At 36.5% G+C, this 22,347-nt stretch overlaps 1 protein-coding gene across 1 annotated transcript in view; it reads right to left on the bottom strand.

Annotated features, from left to right (window-relative positions):
* LOC114337267 (uncharacterized) overlaps window positions 1-22,347 on the bottom strand; it is a 721,645-nt gene that overhangs the window by 260,928 nt on the left and 438,370 nt on the right. The window contains exon 39 of the mRNA XM_050641250.1: window positions 1,725-2,054. Within this exon, the coding sequence (XP_050497207.1) occupies window positions 1,725-2,054 (330 nt within the window). The remainder of the gene's footprint in view (window positions 1-1,724; window positions 2,055-22,347) is intronic.

Here is a 22,347-nt window from a genome sequence, read left to right as displayed (position 1 = left end):
AAATTTTTGGGAGATACTCCGGGGTATCAAGTCACCTAGGGCTCGATAACATGGAAAGAGTTCCACCAGAGCTCAATCCTTTTGATACCCTATGTATCTGGGATGAGTGAATTTCCCCTTAGAGGAAGTGTGGGCCGTATGCCTAAATCTGGATAGGACATTACGTAATAGATGCGTACGAAATTTTTTGGGAGATACTCCGGCGTGTCAAGTAACCTAGGGCTCGATAACACGGAAATAGTTCCACCAGAGCTCAATCCTTTTCATACCCAAGGTATCTGGGATGAGTAAATTTTCCCCTTAGACGGAGTGTTAGCCGTACGGCTAAATCTGGATAGGACATTACGTAATAGATGCGTACGAAATTTTTTGGGAGATACTCCGGCGTGTCAAGTAACCTAGGGCTCGATAACACGGAAATAGTTCCACCAGAGTTCAATCCTTTTCATACCCAAGGTATCTGGGATGAGTAAATTTTCCCCTTAGAGGGAGTGTTAGCCGTACGGCTAAATCTGGATAGGACATTACGTAATAGATGCGTACGAAAATTTTTGGGAGATACTCCGGCGTATCAAGTCTCCTAGGGCTCGATAACACGGAAAGAGTTCCACTAGAGCTCAACCCTTTTGATACCCTAGGTATCTGGGATGAGTGAATTTTTCCCTTAGAGGGAGTGTGAGCCGTATGGCTAAATCTGGACAATAAAATAGAAAACACTATACAAATATTAATAGCTGTACAACACTGGCATAAATCACGCAAGTCAAGCAGTATTTATCTTACCTTTTCATGACATATAATGTAGGGACACCCTCCGACCGTCGCCGGCGATATCGAATGTCCAAGTAGCATGTAAAATATTGGTGCTTTTGAATAACATGTCAATGCCCAATATTTATTTTATTTGCTTTACCTTTCATTTTCTGTTTATTTCATCTCTCTCGTACGAAGTACGGGGATTGTTCAGATACGTTTGAAACATTGTCGCGTGTTATTTATAATTTAACTTGATTACTGGTAAATATGGTATTGAACATATCTTAAGTAGAGACAACTAGACCAATGAGTTAATACGTAGAAGAGGGTTGACTTGGGTAGCTTATGGAAAACTAAGAGACCTTTTCAAATCAGCTCTTTTCATCTGCTTGAAGATAAGGGTGTTTCATCAGTGTATGCTGCCAGTTCTAATCTATGGTGCGGGAACGCTAACGCTCACCAAGACGTCCGCAAACAAAATTCGAACAACACAGAGGGCAATGGAACGGTCTATGTTGGGATTAACCTTAAGAGACCGAATAGCCAACACAAAATTGCGCCGTAGATCAGAAATAACCGACGCAATCAAAAGAATATCGACCTTAAAATGGAAATGGGCAGGGCATATAGCGCGAACGAGGGACAGCAGATGGACGAAACGTATTCTCGAGTGGAGAACCACACAGGATGCCTTTCGAAGCAGAGGACTACAACCAACAAGATGGACAGCTGACCTGAAGCGGATATGCCAAAATTGGATGCAAGCGGCTCCGGACAGGAATTTTTGGGGTGAACTACATTCAGCAGTGGACAAGTACAGGCTGAATGATGATGATGATGATGGCATTGAACTGCCCTTATAAATCGCGTAGGAATGAAATGTTTCAACTGACATTATAAATACTATACAGGCGACTACAGGAAATTAATTGTTCCTTGTGGATTGTAATTAAAACAAATTTCCTTACCTTCAATTCAATTTCGTTATTTAGCAGGTTAATTTTGGCCAGTGTTTCCGATACAGATGAAGGTAAATATGATCGCTGGTAATTCGTTATATGTTCGGTGCCCAAAGCATTGGGATTCCAGTAAAAATCGCCCGTGGAATTTAAATTTAAATTCGTCGCAATGTGTTCCGCCCAAACATTGTACGTGTAGTTATAGGTCACTGAGTTAGAATTATCGTTTACTTTTCCGCATAGAGTCAGCTTTTGATCTGGATTTAATGAATACACCACCGACAATTGCCCATCGATTGACGAGTTATCGTATCCATATTCGCTACTCATTGTGATGTCCTGCAAATAGAATAAAATTACTTTAAAAAGTATTTGGATACAATCAACTTTTTGTTCAAAATTATTTTTTCATAAAAACTATAATGTTAAACATTGCAGTGTATTACATATTGCTTTTTTACTTAAAAACCACTGGTTTATAAGAGACGTATGCTAAAATATACAGCTAATTAAAAAAATTATTGAGATATGCCAAGACATCATCGAAAATGCACGGTTTCAGGAATATATTTTTTTACATTCTACAAGTTTTCCTGATGCGGGTTGAATAACTCGAAATATGTGTAAGATAATGGTGGAGCTGGAATTGAAAAGAAATTCAATCGTCTACTTTCATTTGGTGTCACTCTCTCCCCAACAATGTTTAACCTGATTTCTTTATCAACTCCCTGTCTCCAACTTCTTCTAGGCCTTCCTGGTCTGTGCCTACCTCTTGGTTGCCATTCGAGAATCTGTCTTGGCATTCTATTCTCCGGCATTCTCTTTACGAGTCCATACCAGCTGAGTTATTTCGTTCTGATGTCGTCAACAATAATATGTGTAACCTCCATGGTTTCTCGGACTCTCTCGTTTGTTATTCTGTAGCGTCTAGATATTCCCTCCGAACGGCGCCACAAGTCCATTTCTGTTGTTCTAAGCATTTTCTCTTTTCTATCTTTTAGGGGCCAAACTTCGCATCCATGTGTTGTGATGCTTTTTATTAGAGTGTTGTATATTCTTCTTTTATTTTCCTTATAGATGTTTTTATCCCACAGTACGCTGTTCAGTAAGGATATGACTTTCCTTCCCTGTATATTTCGTTCCTTAATAGCTGCATCTAATTTTCCGTCCTGAGTGATCTTTATTCCCAGGTATTTTTAGTCTTCACATGTTATTTCTTGATTTTCCTCTACTAGGAGGCTATGTTGGTCTCCTCCCATACTCATGTACTCAGTTTTTTCCCGTGACCCGTCAAAATGGCCCGTCAAAACAGCCCCTGATACAAAATAGCCTCGACAAAATAGCCCGTAAACAAAATAGCCCCGACAAAATAGATCACACACAAAATAGCCCCGGTCAAGAGAGCTCCGGTTAAAATAGCCCCGGCTAAAACAGCCCGGCGAAAACACCCCCAATAAAAAGTTTTTCCTTTTAACGGAGTACCATATTTATTTTAAATCAGTATTCTAATTGGGAAATAAGCCACAATTTAACTAAAAAAATTATTTTATTAACGTTTCGATTTCCACTTCGGATGTCGTTGTCAAAATACAAAATATTAATAAATTAAACAAAAATATTGTTGCTTAGTAAAAAAATTCTTCTAAGAATATAATTTAATCTGACTCATTCATATCGGCAATTCAGACTTAGAGTATGGTGCAAATTAAAGGAATAAATTAGTTATTTCGTAAACCCGCAACGTTAAGGAAAAATCATGAAACAGGTCGATTTGTATTTTTGAATTACGATATTTTGGTATATATTTCATACTAGTGTCATCATCCATCTGGGCGTGATGACGTAATCGATGATTTTTTTAAATAAGAATATGGGTCGTGTGCTAGCTCATTTGAAAGGTTATTTAGTTATCTATTCAGTAATATAAACATTTACATAATTATTTATACAAGGTGTCCAAAAACTTTTTTTGTAACTTAAATTATTTGACAAAATAAAGAAGAATGTATGTAATTTATTTAATTCAAAATACATTTTACTGCTGTCAAAAATGAGACAAAAATGTTTATATCACAAATAAACATTGATTTTCGCTTAAATTAAATGTTCAAACTTCCAAGAGGCAGATGGCTGGCGGCGGGAGCTGGCTTGAACATTGAATTTAATCGAAAAGTAGAACACATTTAATCGAAACAGAAAACAAAGTTCGAGTTCTCTGAAAAGACCATTTTTCTTTAATGTAGTTGATAAACACCTTAATAGAGGATAATTACCATTTTCGAAAAAATGTATTTTTAAGGAATTATTTCATGATGAATTCTGAAGGGAGCTTTTTTGTCGGGACTATTTTGTCTGGGCTATTTTGTGGGCAAGCTATTATTCCGCGGCTATTTTGTCTGCAGACTATTTTGTGTGCGGGATATTATGTCGGGCCTATTTTGTCGGAGATTTTTCGACGGGGCTATTTTGACGGGGTACCGTTTTTTCCATATTCACTTCTAAACCCCACTCTGTAAACCTTTCTAATAGTTTTCGCACCATGTAACTAAGATCTTCAGTCAATGATCACCTGGTCATCCGCAAAGTACAGCATGTACAAAGTTGAGTCCGTTAGTGGTATGCCCATATTCGTACAGTTTTTCTTCCATTTGTTGAGTGCTGCTTCTAGGTATATTTTAACCTGATATTGGAAGTAATCATAAGGAAGACAAACTTTGCAAACAAAACATTAATATAGATCAACTTCAAGTAATAGCATATGCAGATGATCTAGTCATTATAGTGAAGACGAAGATGGCACTTACAAAATCAGTGGAAAAATTAAGGAAGCGAAGACAATAGGGCTAGAAATAAACCAGCACAAAACAAAATACATGACGATAGGGAAGGACAACACTACAACTCACAAATGTCTAATAACACAGAACCATAAATTTGAAACTGTATCCACCTTTAGCTACTTGGGAGTAACAATAGGGAAAACCGAATAAGAGAGAACGCAGGAAAGAATTCTGAAAGGCAACAAAACATAAGGAATTAATAGAAATCTACTGAGAAGCAAGAAGTAAGAGAATAAAGATGAAAATCATCATCATCATCATCATCATCATCATCATCATTATCATCATCATCAGTAGCTCGACAACCCTTTTTGGGTCCTGGCTTGTTCTAGGATTTTCCGCCATTCTGTTCTGTTGCTTGCTTTGTTCTTCCAGTGGGTAATCTCAAGTGTTTTTAGATCTTGTTCCACTTGTTCCATGTATCTAAGTTTGGGTCTTGCCTTTGACCTTCTCCCTACTGGTGTTTGCTTCATTATATGTTTTGGTGTTTCGGTCTCCAACATTCGTTCAACATGGCCCATCCAGCGCAGACGTCCGATCTTTATGGATGTTATGACGTCGGGTTCGTTGTATGCTGCGTATAGTTCAAAATTATATCTTCTGCGCCATACGTCATTTTCTTTCACCCCCTTATATATGTGTCTAAGGATTTTTCGTTCAAACGTACCTAATAAGTTCTTATCGCTTTTCGACAGCGTCCATGTCTCTGATCCATATATAAGGACCGATTTTATCAGGGTTTTGTATATTTTGCATTTGGTTTTTCTCGTGATATTGTTAGATCTTAGATGTTTAATGAGTCCATTATATGTTTTATTAGCAATATGTATTCTTCTCTTAACTTCTTCGCTGGCATTGTTACCTGTGGTAACTAGTGAACCTAGATATGTAAAAATTTTTACGCTTTCGATGTTATAGTCTCCTATTGTCAGATTCTGTAGGTTTCTTTGGCCTGTCAATTTGCTAGCCTTCATGTATTTGGTTTTTATTTCATTAATATTTAGCGCACTGTTTTGTGCCGCTCTTTCTATAGCATTAAATGCTTCTATCATTTCTCTTTTGCTTCTGACTATGATATCAACATCATCTGCAAATGCCAATATTTGTACACATTTTGTTATTATTGTTCCTCTGGTGATGACTTTTGACTCTCTAATTATTTTCTCTAATGTGATGTTGAATAGAATACAGGATAGGGCATCTCCCTATCGTAGGCCCGTTCTAACATGGATTGTATCTGTTAGTGCGTTTTGAATTCGAACCCTGCTTTGTACTTTAGGTGTTTCTTTTACAACGTCAATGAGATGAGTTGGAATATTAAACTCTTTCAGGGCGTTGATCAGAAATTCTCGATGGATACTATCATAGGCACTCTCAAAGTCAATGATGTGTTTCTATATTAAATTCACTAGTCTTTTCCAAGATTTGTCTCAAAACGAAGATCTGATCTATTGTGGACTTCTGCCTGCATAAACCACATTGATATCCCCCAACTATTTGTTCCGCATATGGTCTCAATCGCTCATACACAATATTTGACAGTATTTTATATGCCACAGTCAGTAGCGTTATTGCCCGGTAGTTTTTACATTGAAGCTGATCTCCCTTTTTATGTAGTGGAATGATTACTCCTGTATTCCAGTCTTGTGGCAGTTGTTTATTATTCCACATGTTCACTATAAGTTCGTGTATCGCATTCAATAGGGAGTCTCCGCCTTCTTTTATTAATTCTGTGCTAATGATGAAAACATAAAACCTTAATAAGGCCTGTAGTTACATATGGGATGGAAACAACGACGACTAACAAGAAAGAGGAGGATAGATCTCTGAAATTTGAATGAAAAATAATGCTAAACGATATTGGGCCACAATGTAACAAGATAAGGAGAAATAAGAATGAAAACAAATGCCGAAAGAAGAATCAAGGGGGAGGGGGAATATAGTCAGATACATAAAATATCTTCGCTTGGAATGGATAGGACATATACAGTGACGCCCACACTCAGATATATTGAGAAGGGTAACTAACTGGACACCACTATGGCCTAGGTGTAGAGGAAGACCTAAAATAAGATGACTGGATAATGTAAAAGAATACATACGACCATTGAATGTTTCGTAGTCATTATTTTGCTTTTTAAGTAATGTTTTATTTGCACAATAAGCTTTATTCGCTGTCAGTATTTTTTCTTTTATTTCTGCCATCCTTTCACCGGTTTTACTTATTGAAACTCCCAAATATTTGAAATGTTTTCTACATCTTCAAACTCTGAATTCGTTATTTTGGTTTTTCCTTTTATTGTTGTTTTCCCTAGTCTTATTATTTTTGTCTTTTCTTGATTTAATCTGATTCCCATTGTCTCCCGTTTCTCTTTAATTTCTTCTAGCATCTCTTTCATTATGTTTCTATTTTTTGCAACAATAACAGTATCGTCTGCGTAGACGATTATTTATCCACCTCTTGTTCTTAGGTTTCCTTTATTTATATTCCGTAGTACATATTCTAAAGCTAGATTATACAGTATTGTAGATAAGGCATCTCCTTGTTTCACTCATTTATTTATAATGAGTTCATCTGTCTCCCCTCTTTGTGTCTTTATGCTAATTTTGGTATTTCCCATTGTCATATGTATTAATTTTTTGAGTTTATGTAGGATTGTTAATTTTTCCAGGACTGTCATTAATTATTTTCTCTATTTTTAATTCTAGTTTGTATTCATTTGCTTTTTCCATTATTTGTTTTATTGTGTGTATAGCATCTATTGTTGATCTTTCTTCTGTGAATCCATATTGGTATTGTCCGACTCTCTTCTTTGTGATTTTTTACCACGAAAATCGATTAGCCAGATTAAATATTGAATTTTGTAATCAACTATTTTTAATGGGAATAAGCCACAATTTTACTAAAAAATGATTTTATTAACGTTTCGAAGCCCAAATCGGGTTTCGTTGTCAAAATACAAAATACTACTAAAATAAACAAAAATGTTGTTGCTAAGTAAAAAAATTCCTCTAATAATTTATTTAATCTGACTCATTTATATTGGCAATTCAGACGTATACTATACATTTTAAAGTAGGAGACTTTAAAATGATATCGCCAATATTTATGAGTTGCGTTCCTGGGACGACTTTACTAAAAGATAGTTCATTCGATTACATGAAATCAATCCCAACTCAAGAATATCCGTCACAAAAAAATTACAGCATGTGATCTGTCTTTAAAAAGACAACCAAATGCAACGATGACGGTAAAATTCTCGCGTTAGAGATTCCATAGTAAATCACGATTGAAAACCAGGAAAAAACCTCGTGATACTATCCCGATATCGTAAGTATTTGGTCTTACATTTAATTTAACTTCAAAAAACTAATACAGAATTCTGACTTTAATATGTTTAAATTTTAAATAATATTAATAATACATATATATATATATATATATATATATATATATATATATATATATATATATATATATATATATATATATTACTAGATCTATACATAGATATATTATTAGATATATACATAGATATATAAATACTTTAATATGTTTAAATTATAAATAATATTAATAATACATAGATATCCTGTGGGAGTTTTTTGTCAGTTCTTCTATCAGGCGCGGCCCCCTGCGAGTGGGGGATGCTTTCTGGGTATTCGTAGCGCCAATACCCAGAGAGTAGCAGGGATACTTGCCGTGGAACACAAACTGACACCTGGCAGTAGGTATAAAATGCACACCCATTAGAATGGAGATAAACAATTTATGTTTAGGATCGCTGCATGGGGATCGCCAGGGCACGTCTGGAGCCGGCGCTGGACGTGACAGCATACGGGACGTCGGTGGCAGGTTGTTGAGGAGGCGGGCCCCTGTCATACAATCAGCTACAGTCCAACCACAACCACAAGCGAGCCAAACAACAAGAGCTCCACCCGCCGAAGGTGCTGCGCTGGATCATCAGCCGGCGCTCACTCAAGCGGGACGACCGAGGCAGCGCATGAAATGGACTGTGTCCATTAATGAAAACATTTTGCGCTTCTATTACAAGGTGACAAACCTCGGTCAAGAAACAATCGGCTACCGACAACAGCTGTATGCCGAATTTTGCAGGTCATACCCAGATATTCAAGTATCGGAGCAAAGAGTACCAGATCAATACCTGGTAATCATAAGGAACAACCTTATCCCAGAGACTAGACCCAATTCGATCAAAAGCGAAGTCGAACGGGAGATTAATAACCAAGAACAAGTTTTAGATCAAGTCCCTAATCAAATCCTCGATGAGCAGATTCCTGGGATTCCTATGCCAGAAACTCAACCTGATAATACACAGCAGGAAAACAACGAGTTGCGCGATAGTCTAGTGAACGAAATGGCTCGTGCCGTACAAGAGTTTAATGGAACAAACCCACTTAGCAGACCACCTCTACCACGAATAAACTCTTGTAAGAAACTAGGTGCGCTGTTACAAATTGTGAACACTGAAGTTCTACCCAACTATGTCGTAGAAGCTCACACGTTAGAATATTTGCATATCGATGGCTTAGTGTGAAAACCTCGTATCTCATTTTTTTTTTCGAAAATTACATTTTGGTGGTTTTAGTTTGAAAACCTTATATCTCACGATTTACAACTGTTAGAAAAAATCCAAATACACTAGACTATTTTCTACAGCCGAAAAAAGAAACCACGTATATCAATAGCTCTCTTGATTTATTGTGAATACCACGTATATTTATAACCAAGACTTTGGTACTTAATTTGGAGTATTTGTTTGAGAGATTCGACTTGCAGAAATGTTTTTTGTGAACAGTAAAAGGTAGTCCTGTGTACAGAAACATTTTATGAACCTTAAATCAAAAGATTTGTACTGTATCAACCTAGTATTTGGAGGTGTGCAATAAGCTATGAAAAATGAAAACCTCGTAAATAATATTAAACACAACCTCATTTAAGATGAAAAACACGTATATCAAGATATACGAAGTTATCATAGTTACTTGGGCAAAGGCTCTATATACTGCAAGGATATTTACGTGTTTTTCATAGTTAATATTTGTATTTCCAATTTAATAGCAACATTTAACACTTTTAGCTCTAGGCCAATATCAGATATTTGTCTCAATGTGCTCGAATTAAAAATATGTAGCGGTAATTTTTGTTTTTAGGTTATATTATGCAGAAAATAAGTTTTTTGCCTCTCCTGTAAAATTGTAATTTAATGAGATACGAGGTTTTCACACTAAGCCATCGATATGCTAATCTACTGTGCAGCAACAGCAATTGCTAATGTAATGGGTGTTAAGATCAGAGCACGACGGGGCACTAATAACGAATGAACTGGTAACAGAATTGCACCCTGGGAAAAAAGACTGCTCGGAAAGATCGAATTACTACGTAGGGATATTGGTATAATCACAGAATACATACGAGGTGTAACAAGTAGAAAAGTCATCAGGAGTGCTGAAGAAATAATGCTGACTACCGCAAGACACTCAAGATATGATCCAGAAAACAACACAGCCCATCAGTGTCTGGATACATTAAAACAAAAGCTCTCCGTTTATTCAGGATGACTAAGGAGGTACAAAGTTAGTAACAACCGCAAAAGCGACAATGCTCTTTTTGAAAGTTCTGAAAAGGCGTTCTATCGAAAACTCAATTCCACTGTAGAACGTGTCGATAAGACTTACCCAAGCCAAGAAGAAATTCATGAGTTTTGGGGAAATCAACTTTCCACGCCAGCTGCTCTTAACAACAATGCTGGATGGATAGAAGATACGACACAGAACTGCCAACACTACATTACCACCCTTTACGAACGCTTCACTACTGAAGAAGTCTCAAATACCATCAAAGAGCTTCATAAATGGAAATCTCCTGGACCAGACGGAGTTCAAAACTTTTGGCTCAAGAAGTTTTGGAGTGTTCTTGAATGCTTATCAACACTAATTAATCATGTTATTTCTAATCCGCAGGATATACCATCATTCCTAACTCAGGGAACCACTTATTTAATTCCGAAGGATCAAAATAACACCCAAGATCCAGCCAAATACCGCCCAATTACTTGTCTTCCAACTTTGTATAAATTGGTCACATCATGTGTAGCCCGGCGTATCTACCAACATTGTGCTCTGAACAATATCATAGAGCCTCAACAGAAAGGATGCGCTAAGGGTTCCATGGGTTGCAAAGAACAACTCTTCATCGACTCAGTCATTTCTAACCAGGCATATTCCAAAAAGAGGAATCTTTTTACTGCCTTCATTGATTACAAGAAGGCCTTTGATTCAGTGCCGCATGAATGGCTTATAGATATATTGAGAATATATAAAGTCGATGATAATATAGTGACCTTTTTAGAGCATATAATGACGGAGTGGAAGACTAGAATTCACCTTCAAATACCTGGTGAAAATAACATCGAAACTGAAAATATTGCAATCAGCCGGGGCCTGTTTCAAGGAGATTCGTTGAGTCCACTGTGGTTCTGTCTAGCTATGAACCCACTATCTCAGCTATTGAACTCCACAGACGCAGGTTTTAGCATCAAAAATAACAACAATGTGGTGACGAAGCTTAATCATTTATTGTATATGGATGAATTGAAATTAATGGCTTCCACTCGAAACCAACTCGATGAGATGCTAAAAACTGTAGAAACTTTTTCTAATGACATCAGTATGCACTTCGGACTAGACAAGTGCCGTATTTTAAATATAGTCAGAGGAAAAGTACAGCCCGGAGGATTCGATATGCAAAATGGCCAGAACATCGAGGCCATGGGTGAAAACGATATGTATAAATATCTTGGAGTAAAGCAAGCGCGGAAAATTGACCATAAACAAATGAAAACAGAGATAACTACTGAGTTTATACGAAGGGTAAAACAGCTGCTTCGCTCACACCTTAACAGTAGAAATTTGTTTAAGGCACTAAACACCTACGCATGCTCCGCGCTGAGCTCATTTGGCATTGTTAAGTGGACAAAAACGGACATAGAAAATTTTCAGCGAAAAGTAAGAACGAACCTCACAAAGGCACAAAAACACCATCCAAAAAGTGCAGTAGAAAGAACGACAATACCACGGAATTTAGGAGGAAGAGGACTTATGGATATAGGTGAGCAATTAGACAAACAAATTGCTAATTTAAGATCTTATTTTCAGATGCAGGCTGAAACATCCACTCTACATCGCGCTATCTGCGCAGTAGATGACACAACACCGATTAAACTGAGGGAAGCTGAACTGCGCATAAACCACCTTACTAAGGACGAACAAGTGCTCGCCTGGATGGGTAAACCTCTGCACGGGCGACATCCCAACGAGGTCAGCCAAGATTATGTCGACAATATAGCGTCGAACTACTGGTTGGCATCAGGAAAGATGTTCTCTGAAACGGAGGGTTCATTACTGGCCATTCAGGATCAGGTTATACCAACCAGAAATTACCTGAAATATATCATCAAAGACCCTCATGTTCAAAACGACAGATGCCGATATGGATGTCAAGCCCAAGAAACCATCCAACATCTTACAGGGGGATGCCAGGCATTTGCTGCAACTGAGTACAAGGAGCGGCATGACGCAGTGGGAAAAATCATTCATCAGGAGATTGCTATCAAACTGGGACTTCTCCAAACCGACCATCTCCCATATTATCAATACGTCCCTGAGAGTATGCTTGAGGATGGCACCTACAAGCTATACTGGGACCGCACTGTGCTCACAGACCAAACAGTGGCGCATAATAGACCAGATCTCGTATTAGTCAATAAATTAACGAGACAAACAACCCTCATTGATGTGGCGATTCCTAACAACAATAATCTACGTACTAAATTTACTGAAAAGATCGCCAAGTACAGAGATCTGGAAATTCAAATACGGAGACAATGGAGAATGCAAAGTACCCAGACGATACCGATTGTTATGTCTACTACTGGAGTCATTCCGAAGACCCTCCTCGAAAGCATAAAAAAGCTGGGTCTTAATGAACATCTTTATAAGACCATGCAGAAAGCAGTACTACTCGCAACGGCCAGATGTGTACAAAAATTTTTGGGAGATACACCTGCATACCAAGTCACCTAGGGCTCGATAACACGGAAAGAGTCCCACCAGAGCTCAATCCTTTTGATACCGTAGGTATCTGGGATGAGTCAATTTTCCCCTTAGAGGGAGTGTGAGCCGTATGGCTAAATCTGGATACATAGATATACAATAAGTAATACTAAAATATAAAATTTGTACTAACTCGTATGTTATTGACTTACTAATCGTGGTATTTTCTTTCTATTGACTTTCTCTGTCAGTATTGGCAACCACATCCTACTGCATTCTACCGAGGAATTTGCGACACAATTGGTTTCATTTAGCATAATTAGAGCCGCTTCTTTGATTTTTCTCTTTTTACTATCTGATTCTTTCAGGACTATACTTGAATCTCTCCACTGAACTCTATGTTCATTATCCCATGCGTGTTGACATATTTGGGATCTATCAAATTCTCTATTTTTAATATAAGACTGATGTTCACTTATTCTAACGTTTAATGGTCTTGATGTTAGTAGAGAGATTTTAGACCCTCTACTTTTTGACGTACGTTAAACGTAAAACGTTATACTTGTCATGCGCAATGAGTGATAAATAAGGGATAATGTATGTGCTTAAAATAGATTTTGAAACCCTTCAGAAAATACACACACAGATTAACGATAATTGACATTTGGCAAATGTAACCTATAAAACGGCAGTTGTGTGCTATAACTTATTTTATTGAATTATTTGCCATAATGGAAGAAAATGTATTAAGACGTTCACCAAAGACAATTTACTACTTTAGGAACACAAAACACCCATCCTAGGTTTAACAAGACAATTCAATCAAGTGTCAGATTTCTCAAGAAATGGTGTAATTTAGAATTATTCTACCAGGGTTGCCAAGCAGATTATATTCAATTATATTATAATATGTTTATTACCTGATAGTTTTTTTTTAAATAAATTTTGATTACAATTTTATACATCGTTACTATATTTTTTATTCTAGTTGTCTCTGGTTCAGCTCATATGACTTTTTTTTCGTTTTTTATGATTTAGATATATGACATTTGGCAATCTTACAAATACGTATTCCCTTAATAACGTGAATCTTATTTCTACCTAAATAAGGGGACACCTTATCCGCTAATAAGGTAATATGTTATTTTTCAGTTAATGCGCATGAGCAGAATAGCGTATAACGTTTAACGTTGCTGAAATAAGGGGCTTAAGAACTCTCTAGTAAGTCAATAATAATGATTAGTAAGTCAATAACATACGAGTTAGTACAAATTTTATATTTTAGTATTACTTATTGTATATCTATGGGTTTACGGGCATTTCGCCCCCGCCGTTTCGCCCTTGACCGTTTCGCCCCCGCTGTTTCGTCCCCAGCTGTTTCGCCCCCGAACCGTTTCGCACCCGAACCGTTTTGCCCCCGGGATTTTACCTAACATTTTTAACTAGTTGCATTGAATTATAAATACAATGTTAGTAGTACATTTACCTATTGATCATTTTTTTTAAATGCTTGAATACTAGCAAGTTCGAAATCCGTCATAAGTAGAGTTGGCTGTAATCCAGGTTGCAGATGCAAAAATTTTACATACGTAGCTCTTGTTTTATTTGGTAAGAGAGCGTATACTAGCGGTACAACGGCATTGCTTTTGGTGGCGTGGATTGTATAAACTTGTTGAAACTCGTGTAAATAAAGTACAAATAAATATCGTATATAAATCGAACCGTTAGTTTTATTTAACTATAAGTTAAAGGTAGTTACAGTAAACGCTACAGTGAAAGCACTTATAAGAAAAACAAACAAAAAAATGATCAATAGGTAAATGTATTACTAACATTGTATTTATAACACAATGCAACTAGTTAAAAATGTTGGGTAAAATCCTGGGGGCGAAACGGTTCGGGTGCGAAACGGTTCGGGGTCGAAACGGCTGGGGACGAAACGACGGGGGCGAAACGGTCGGGGGCAAAACGGCGGGGGCGAAACGTCCGTATCCCATATCTATGTATTATTAATATTATTTATAATTTAAACATATTAAAGTCAGAATTTGGTATTAGTTTTTTGAAGGTAAATTAAATGTAAGACCAAATACTTACGATATCGGGATAGTATCACGAGGTTTTTTCCTGGTTTTCAATCGTAGCAAGCAAGCAATTTGATTCAACCCGACCTGTGGGAGATGTCCACCCTATCGAAAAAGTACATTCGGGTGTAACAATTCATTGGGGCGAGGTGTTTTGACCCGAGTAAAAACAGGGATCACCCCACCTCGCTCCAATGCCCCAGGCCATCCCTTTCCCCCCATAGCACGCTGATACGCGATGGGGGCACAACTATCCTAGCCAAATGCTCTTCACAATGGAATCCTGGGTAATAAGATTCTATGTGGTACCCTAATCGAATGCAAAAAACTAGGCCAGCGTGAAGTGCTCTATGCCTTTATCTTCTTAAGGTTTTCAATCGTGATTTACTATGGAATCTCTAACGCGAGAATTTTACCGTCATCGTTGCATTTGGTTGTCTTTTTAAAGACAGATCATATGCTATGATTTTTTTGTGACGGATATTCTTGAGTTGGGATTGATTTCATGTAATCGAATGAACTATCTTTTAGTAAAGTCGTCCCAGGAACGCAACTCATAAATATTGGCGATATCATTTTAAAGTCTTCTACTTTAAAATGTATAATATACGTTTGAATTGCCAATATAAATGAGTCAGATTAAATAAATTATTAGAAGAATTTTTTTTACTTAGCAACAACATTTTTGTTTATTTTAGTAGTATTTTGTATTTTGACAACGAAACCCGATTTGGGCTTCGAAACGTTAATAAAATCATTTTTTGGTAAAATTGTGGCTTATTTCCATTAAAAATAGTTGATTATAAAAATGCCACAAAGAAATAGCTTCAGAACAACATTGAATTTTGTTTTCAAATTTTTTGCTGCATGGTTAATATTGGTCTCAAAAACTTTGCTTTCTTTCAACATAGGTATATATTGATATTTTGTTGTTTGCAATTTTTTTTCTGCAACCTTTCAACCTTATTACCTTTAAAAATTGCAGATAATCAGAAATGCAAAACAATTATCCGAATTTTTTGTCAAGAGCGTGTTAAACCCATTCATACGAAATGGCCCTGTGTATTCTATACATGAATAAATGAGGGAACTGTAATCATAAAGTTCCAAGCAATATTGAGACTGGGATAGTAAACTATTTAACTTTTATCATTGCATGAAACTCTTTGAATTGTTGCCCTTTGTGACTCCTGCTGACAATCAAACAAATAATTTGATCCAGTTCTAAAAATCAATGGATTTCCGAGGTGTTCATCAATTTTCGATACTAAAATTTTTTAGTCCCTTTTGAAGTTAAAAATTGTGATTGTGTATATATGTAGTAGTTTTTTTATTAAACATGGCAGACAACTTTGTTGAAATCATGTCAATAGTGGTATATACTTTTTTTAAATATTTGTTTCGCTATATTGGAATATGCATTTGCAATAAATATTAGGGCCAAAAATTTAATAAAGTACCATTGTATCTGGTATGAGTTATCAGGCCACAACAATACATTGAAACAACATACTGGTTTGCTAAGCTTCAACCTAAGCTTTTTTAAACTTCAATAAATACATACATAATCATGATTTCGTTGATTAATGCAGAAATAATTATACAAATTATATAAAGCAACTGTCGGGAAAAGTTGTAAAATTGTAAAAAACTAGAGAATATTATTTTAATAATCTCAAATATTGAGCTATAACGCAATATTTAACAAGTCTGATCTTGAGAAAAAAGGATCTTTCTTGAGCGGTTGCTAGTAGAGAAAAGTTCCATGATATTTGTTGGGAGTATTGACTCAGAAATTAGACAGGCAGAGACGTTATCTCCCAAACTCTTTACGGCAGTACTTGAACATGCTTTCAAACAATTGGAATGGGACGCCAAAGGAATAAATGTCGACGGCGAAAGGCTCTCTCACCTATGATTCGCAGACGACAGCTCTTTTAACAGACAACTTAAAAGAGATTAGAACTATGCTTACTGAGTTAGATACCGCCTGTAAGAAAGTTGGTTTAAACATTAACTTTGGAAAGACACAGTACATGACAAACCTGGTACCAAGCGAAAATCCAAAAGTCAACTTCAACGAAATAGCACTGGTCCATAAATATAAATACTTAGGACTTGGAAGCCGAATTGCCAGGGACAATCAAACTGCCGAATTACAAAGAAGGATCACCTTAGCATGGACCGCATATGGAGCTATCAAACATCTTCAAGAGCAACATGCCAAATTATTTGAAAAAGAAAACGTACAAAACAATTAACGTACATTAAGAAACATTATCTTTAACCCACGCCACAGCAACCAAATTTAGAGTGGCCCAAAGAAGAATGGAACGGTCACTTCTTGGATTGACTCCCAGAGGCAGGGTTAGAAACGAGGAAATCAGAAAAAGACATGCGTCATAGATATCATATAGCGAGTAACATGGCTGAAGAGGAATTAGGCGGGCCATGTAGCCAGAATCAAGGAAGGGAGGTGGACCCAAAAGATTTCAGTGTGGAGACCACGAGCAGACAGAAAAAGTAGAGGTAGACCACCTACACGATGGACAGACGACGTCAAAGGGATAATTGGTAATTTATCATGTAGTAACTGGTAATTGATCATGTAATAAATAATCATGTAATAACTGGTAATTGGTTGCAGGAAGTCCAAGACCGACAAAACTGGAAGAAATTAGGGGAAGCCTATGTTCAACTTTGGATGCAGAAGGCTGGATGATGATGATGATGATGATGATGATGATGATGATGATGATGATGATGATGATGATGATGATGATGATGATTGACTCCGTGCAGCATATCTCCATGTTAAGAGCTCTTACAGAGTGCAGTATTGATCTTAGGTACGCAACTCTTCTTCGGAGTATAATAGCGCAACAGTTTTAGTGAGAATGTACTAGGTGACACAAATACATTTCCCTTGGAGAAAGGTATTTAGCAAGGATACACCGCGTCTCCTGAACTAATCAGCGCTTTATTACAGAGTGCTATGAGAGACAATAATTAAAAAAATATTAGAGTCATAAATTGGGACTTTCTGAATAACTTGAGGTTAGCAGACGAAATAGTCCTTATTGCAGAACGGATAGATCATGTATGCCACCTTATTTAAGACCTATCTGGCTAACGAGATTAGGAAGTGATAACAAACAAGAGTTAAACATAAGGCTAGGACTGATATGGGCAGCTTACGCAAAACTGAGGAAAGTCTTTAGATCAGATATTCTCATATTTTTGAAAAATAAGGTATTTGATCAATGTTTACTCCTCCCAGTTCTAATATATGGAGCAGAAACATTGAAATCATAAACACTGAAACATTGAAACATAGAAACAATTTCTGGACAATACCAGAAAAGTAATCAATAAGATACAAGTGGTACAGAGAGCAATAGAGAGGTCAATGTTGAATGGATTCCTCAGAGATAGAGTTTCAAATCAAATAGTTATGAGAAAAGTGGAGTTACGGACACAATTAAAACAATTACAACGTTGGAATATATCTTGGCGGGACATGTTTACAGAGTCAGAGATGGAAGAGGGATCAAGAAAACGTTAGAATGGAGACCTAAACACGATGCTTATCGTAATCGAGGACGTACTTTAACACGTTGACGGACAGTGCGTCAAATGTATAAGCAAGTGTTGTGACACTATATGTATTTTTCAAAGTAGAACAGGGAAAAATGCAACGTCTATAGACGTTGTGTCACATTACATCAATGGAAATTAGACGACTACAGACGTTCTGTCCGTCAACGTGTTAACAAGAAGGTTGAAACTGGATTCAGGGCGCTCAAGATCGGACGCAATGGAATTATTGACGGATGGAATATGGATCATGACTGAAAAGACAATAAACCTTATCAATACTTTTGAAAAAAAGATATTAAGGAGGATATTGGAACCCATTTGCGACAATGGTATAATAATATGGAGAATAAGGTTCAACCACGAGTTATACCAATATTACAGAGAACCCTCTGTAGCAAATTATGCAAAAATGCAAAGATTGCGCTGGGCAGGTCACCTTATCAGAATGGATAACGACATAACACTTAGTAGCACGCTTAACGGAACTATGGTGGGACGTCGGCCAGTAGGAAGACCAATGAAGAGGTGGATAGACGAAGTGAGAACCGATGCTAAAGATACTTGGAGGAGGATGCTGTGAGAGGTCAGGGCCCGACTTGGACTGTAGCGCTATAGGAGAAAGAGGTCTATGTTCAGCAGTGGACTCAAAACGGCTAATGATTAAGATAATTATGAAGTAAACATCTCAAGATAGACAGAAGAATAAAATAGCTGAACATTTTGCATCACATAGGTAAACTCTGAGTTACAAAATTCTGTTAGCTTGCGTTTTCAGTGACTGATGCCTTGATGAATTAATTTTACATTATATGTTAAATATATTTTAGTATAAATGTCCTCACAAACATCATGTATTGTTTCCAAAACATTAATTCTAGTGAGGTTCATAGGCTCAGTAAATTTGTGTATTGAATAGTCGTAAAACGAGAGAAACGAGGCAAGATATTCTCACTGGACTTGACCAAAACATTTATTTTAGCACATAGAACCTGTCACGAGTTAAGCAATTACTCTGCTGCCAAAAACACAAAACTACACTGTTAAATATTTCAAAGGGCTTACGCAGATTACTATATTCTTTATATATTACAGAATAATTCTGATGTACCATCTATTGTCTGCTCTTCTCGCTAAATGTCCCGCCCACTGCCAGTTTAAAGATTTGATTCCAAAGACCAGGGTTTTCTGTCTGATCCGTTCTAATGTTTTACAATCTCTCTTTGTTATGACGTCTAAGATGCATCGCTTTGAGTGACTTTGAGTTTCGTCATTATCTTCTTCTTTCTTCTTAGTGTCCAACTTTCGCACCCGTATGTCATGATTGTAGTATACAACTGATCGAGTGCTCCTTTCTTCAGATGGACTGGAATTCTGAATTTGCCCAGAAGATACCCAAACGAATTTCATTCTTCTGTTGATTTCTGGGACTAAGAGCCAGATGTCTGTATTCATTTTCCCAGCTATACATACTGGTCGACTGTCGACTTTTTGACATCCACTAACTCATTGTACATGTTTTCTTATTTTTTCCTAAGTTCATTTTTAAATCAACTTCATTCCTAGCTGCATTTAATTGCGTGTAAGTTCTTGTAGTTGTCTAGGACTATTAGCGATCAGAAGGATGGCATCTGCAAATCCTAGATGACTGGGGTATTATCCATTAATGGATAATCTTTTGTTCTACCAGTTCATTTTGCTGAATATATTTTCTACAGTTGCAGTGAAGAGCTTTGGCGATATTGCGTCTCCTTGTCGAATGCCTCTGGTAGCGGAAAATTTCCTAGTGTTTTCATAAAATTTTTCCTTAGCTTTTGTTTTTCTGTATATATTTTCTAGAGTCTGTATGTACGGTTTGTTAATGCCTTGGTTGGTTCTAAGCTTATATTACTGCCTTAGGATATATAGAATCAAAAGCCTTCTCGAAGTCTACGAAGGTTCATGGTAACGGTATTCCATATTCTTTAGTTCTGTTCATTAGTTCTCGAAGCGTATGGATATAATCAAGTGTGCTATCTTCTTTGTTACCTTCTTTATGAATAAGAAATATGTTTGGTGTATTCCAGTGGTCTGGTATGGATCTTGATCTTATGTAGCTCGTAAATATACCTGATTAGATGTTCCAGGTTATTTGCCAACGTATTTAAATAGAAGACGAAAGACTAAATTTTCAATCTAATAGCACATAAAATAATATTAAAAATATTACTCTACATCCCACCAGATTGAAAACAATGGGAACCTTCTCTGGTTACACCTCCGAGGCTTCTAAAATTTGCAAACTATAACGGATGCTGAGACTAAAGAAGATGAGGGAATTTTACAATTTATAATTCACGTCCCATCCGCTTAGCGCGGTAAAGTTCCAACGAGAATGGTTCCCTTCGTACTATAATCAGAGTCAACATGTAAATCAAAAGTGAATAACCATTTTCAATTTCGTTGCAACAGGAAACTACAGCCGCATTATATTCAAGTTCAATCAGAGAGTGCAGCAAGCACCTCTACCGGTTTCGAAACTTATTAGTCTCTCATCAGGAGGCACATATATAGACTAGAATATAGATTGACCTAGAATATAAAGCGGCTGTAGTTTCGTGTTGCAACGAAATTGAAAATGGTTATTCATTTTTGAATTTAAATAATTCTGTGATACCATCTATTCCAGCTGCTTTACCGCATTTCATTTTCATGGTTGTCGATTCTACTTCCTCTAGAAGGACTTCTGATATATCTTCTGGGTTACTGGTTGTTTCTTCAAGTGTTTCAGAGGCTTTGCATAGTTCGTTGTAGAATTTATTCACGAGTTGTATTATTTCATGTCTGTCTTCAATCCTGGTGTTTTCGTTTGTTATAGCAACAACTTGATTCTTCCCAAGAATTACCTAATCCTGGCCGTCATCATGTTTACAATTTCCTGAAACCTTTTTCTATCAGCTGCTGCGTGAAATAATTCTTCCACTGTGGGGTTACACCATTATCGTGTAACATTGTGGTCTTTAACGCCCATGCCTTACAACCATACAATAGGATAGACTTACACATAACATTTCAGGACCTTCTTGCGAATATTCATCGACAGGTTTATGTTACATAAAACTGGTTTCCAAGCCATAAAAGCCTTACGTGATATTTTGATCCTGATTATCATCTCTTCATCAGAGTCAAAACTTACATTTAACCAGCTGCCAAGGTATTTGAAATCCTCACTTTGAAATTGTCAGTTTTACCACACAAATTGAACAACAAAAAAACCAAGTTTAAAATCTTAAAAAATTGATTATTTCAATAAATTTAACAAATGTAGTGCTACTCCTTACCAATTTTAAACCATTTGTTGTCTTGTCTGTGTAGTTGTGATCAATTCTATGTGTGTGTGTCGTGTGTTATGTTAATTTATTTATTTATTTTTAAAATTAATCAATGTAAGTGTCTACACCCTGTAATTAATAATACATTCTTTTCTGAACGTATACCAACTTCCAATAGCTTTAACAACCCCCGTTTATTTATATTTCTATTAACTTTAATTACATTTCATTTTATTTTAATTTTTTCTCCCGTACTTCTCTACAGTTAAAAGTTACTAGTATCAAGCACCTACATTGATGTAAACTCACTGACATCCCTTAGTCTTTTGACTGAAAACAATACAATCTAACAATTGATTTCCATTTTGTCTTTTCCTTACTTCGACCTTTGCCCTCAGCTCAAAACATCTAAGAGCAAGGACCTTTACAGTCATACAAGTGCATACACAGAGTTAATTACCACTTTAGCTGCATTTACGAACATTTCCATCCGAAGGTGGTCTTTCTCATAGCTAATACACATAACATTAAAATTAAATTAATAGTCTCTCCGTTAAAAATTAAAACAAATTAAAACTTCATTCCGCTACACTCAAAAAAGTTCAACTTTTCGATTTCTCCAATTACAAATCACAAACAAAATACCCTACAGATAACTGTTGGTGTTCTATATTTCTTTTCTTCCGTCTATCTTTTGTTTCACATTACACATCTACCTTCAAGA

The sequence above is a fragment of the Diabrotica virgifera genome, chromosome 10 (genome assembly GCF_917563875.1).
Source record: "Diabrotica virgifera virgifera chromosome 10, PGI_DIABVI_V3a".
NCBI classification, from domain to species: domain Eukaryota; kingdom Metazoa; phylum Arthropoda; class Insecta; order Coleoptera; family Chrysomelidae; genus Diabrotica; species Diabrotica virgifera.
The sequence above is the reverse complement of the archived record's forward strand: the minus strand, read 5'-3'. Positions and strand labels throughout refer to the sequence as shown.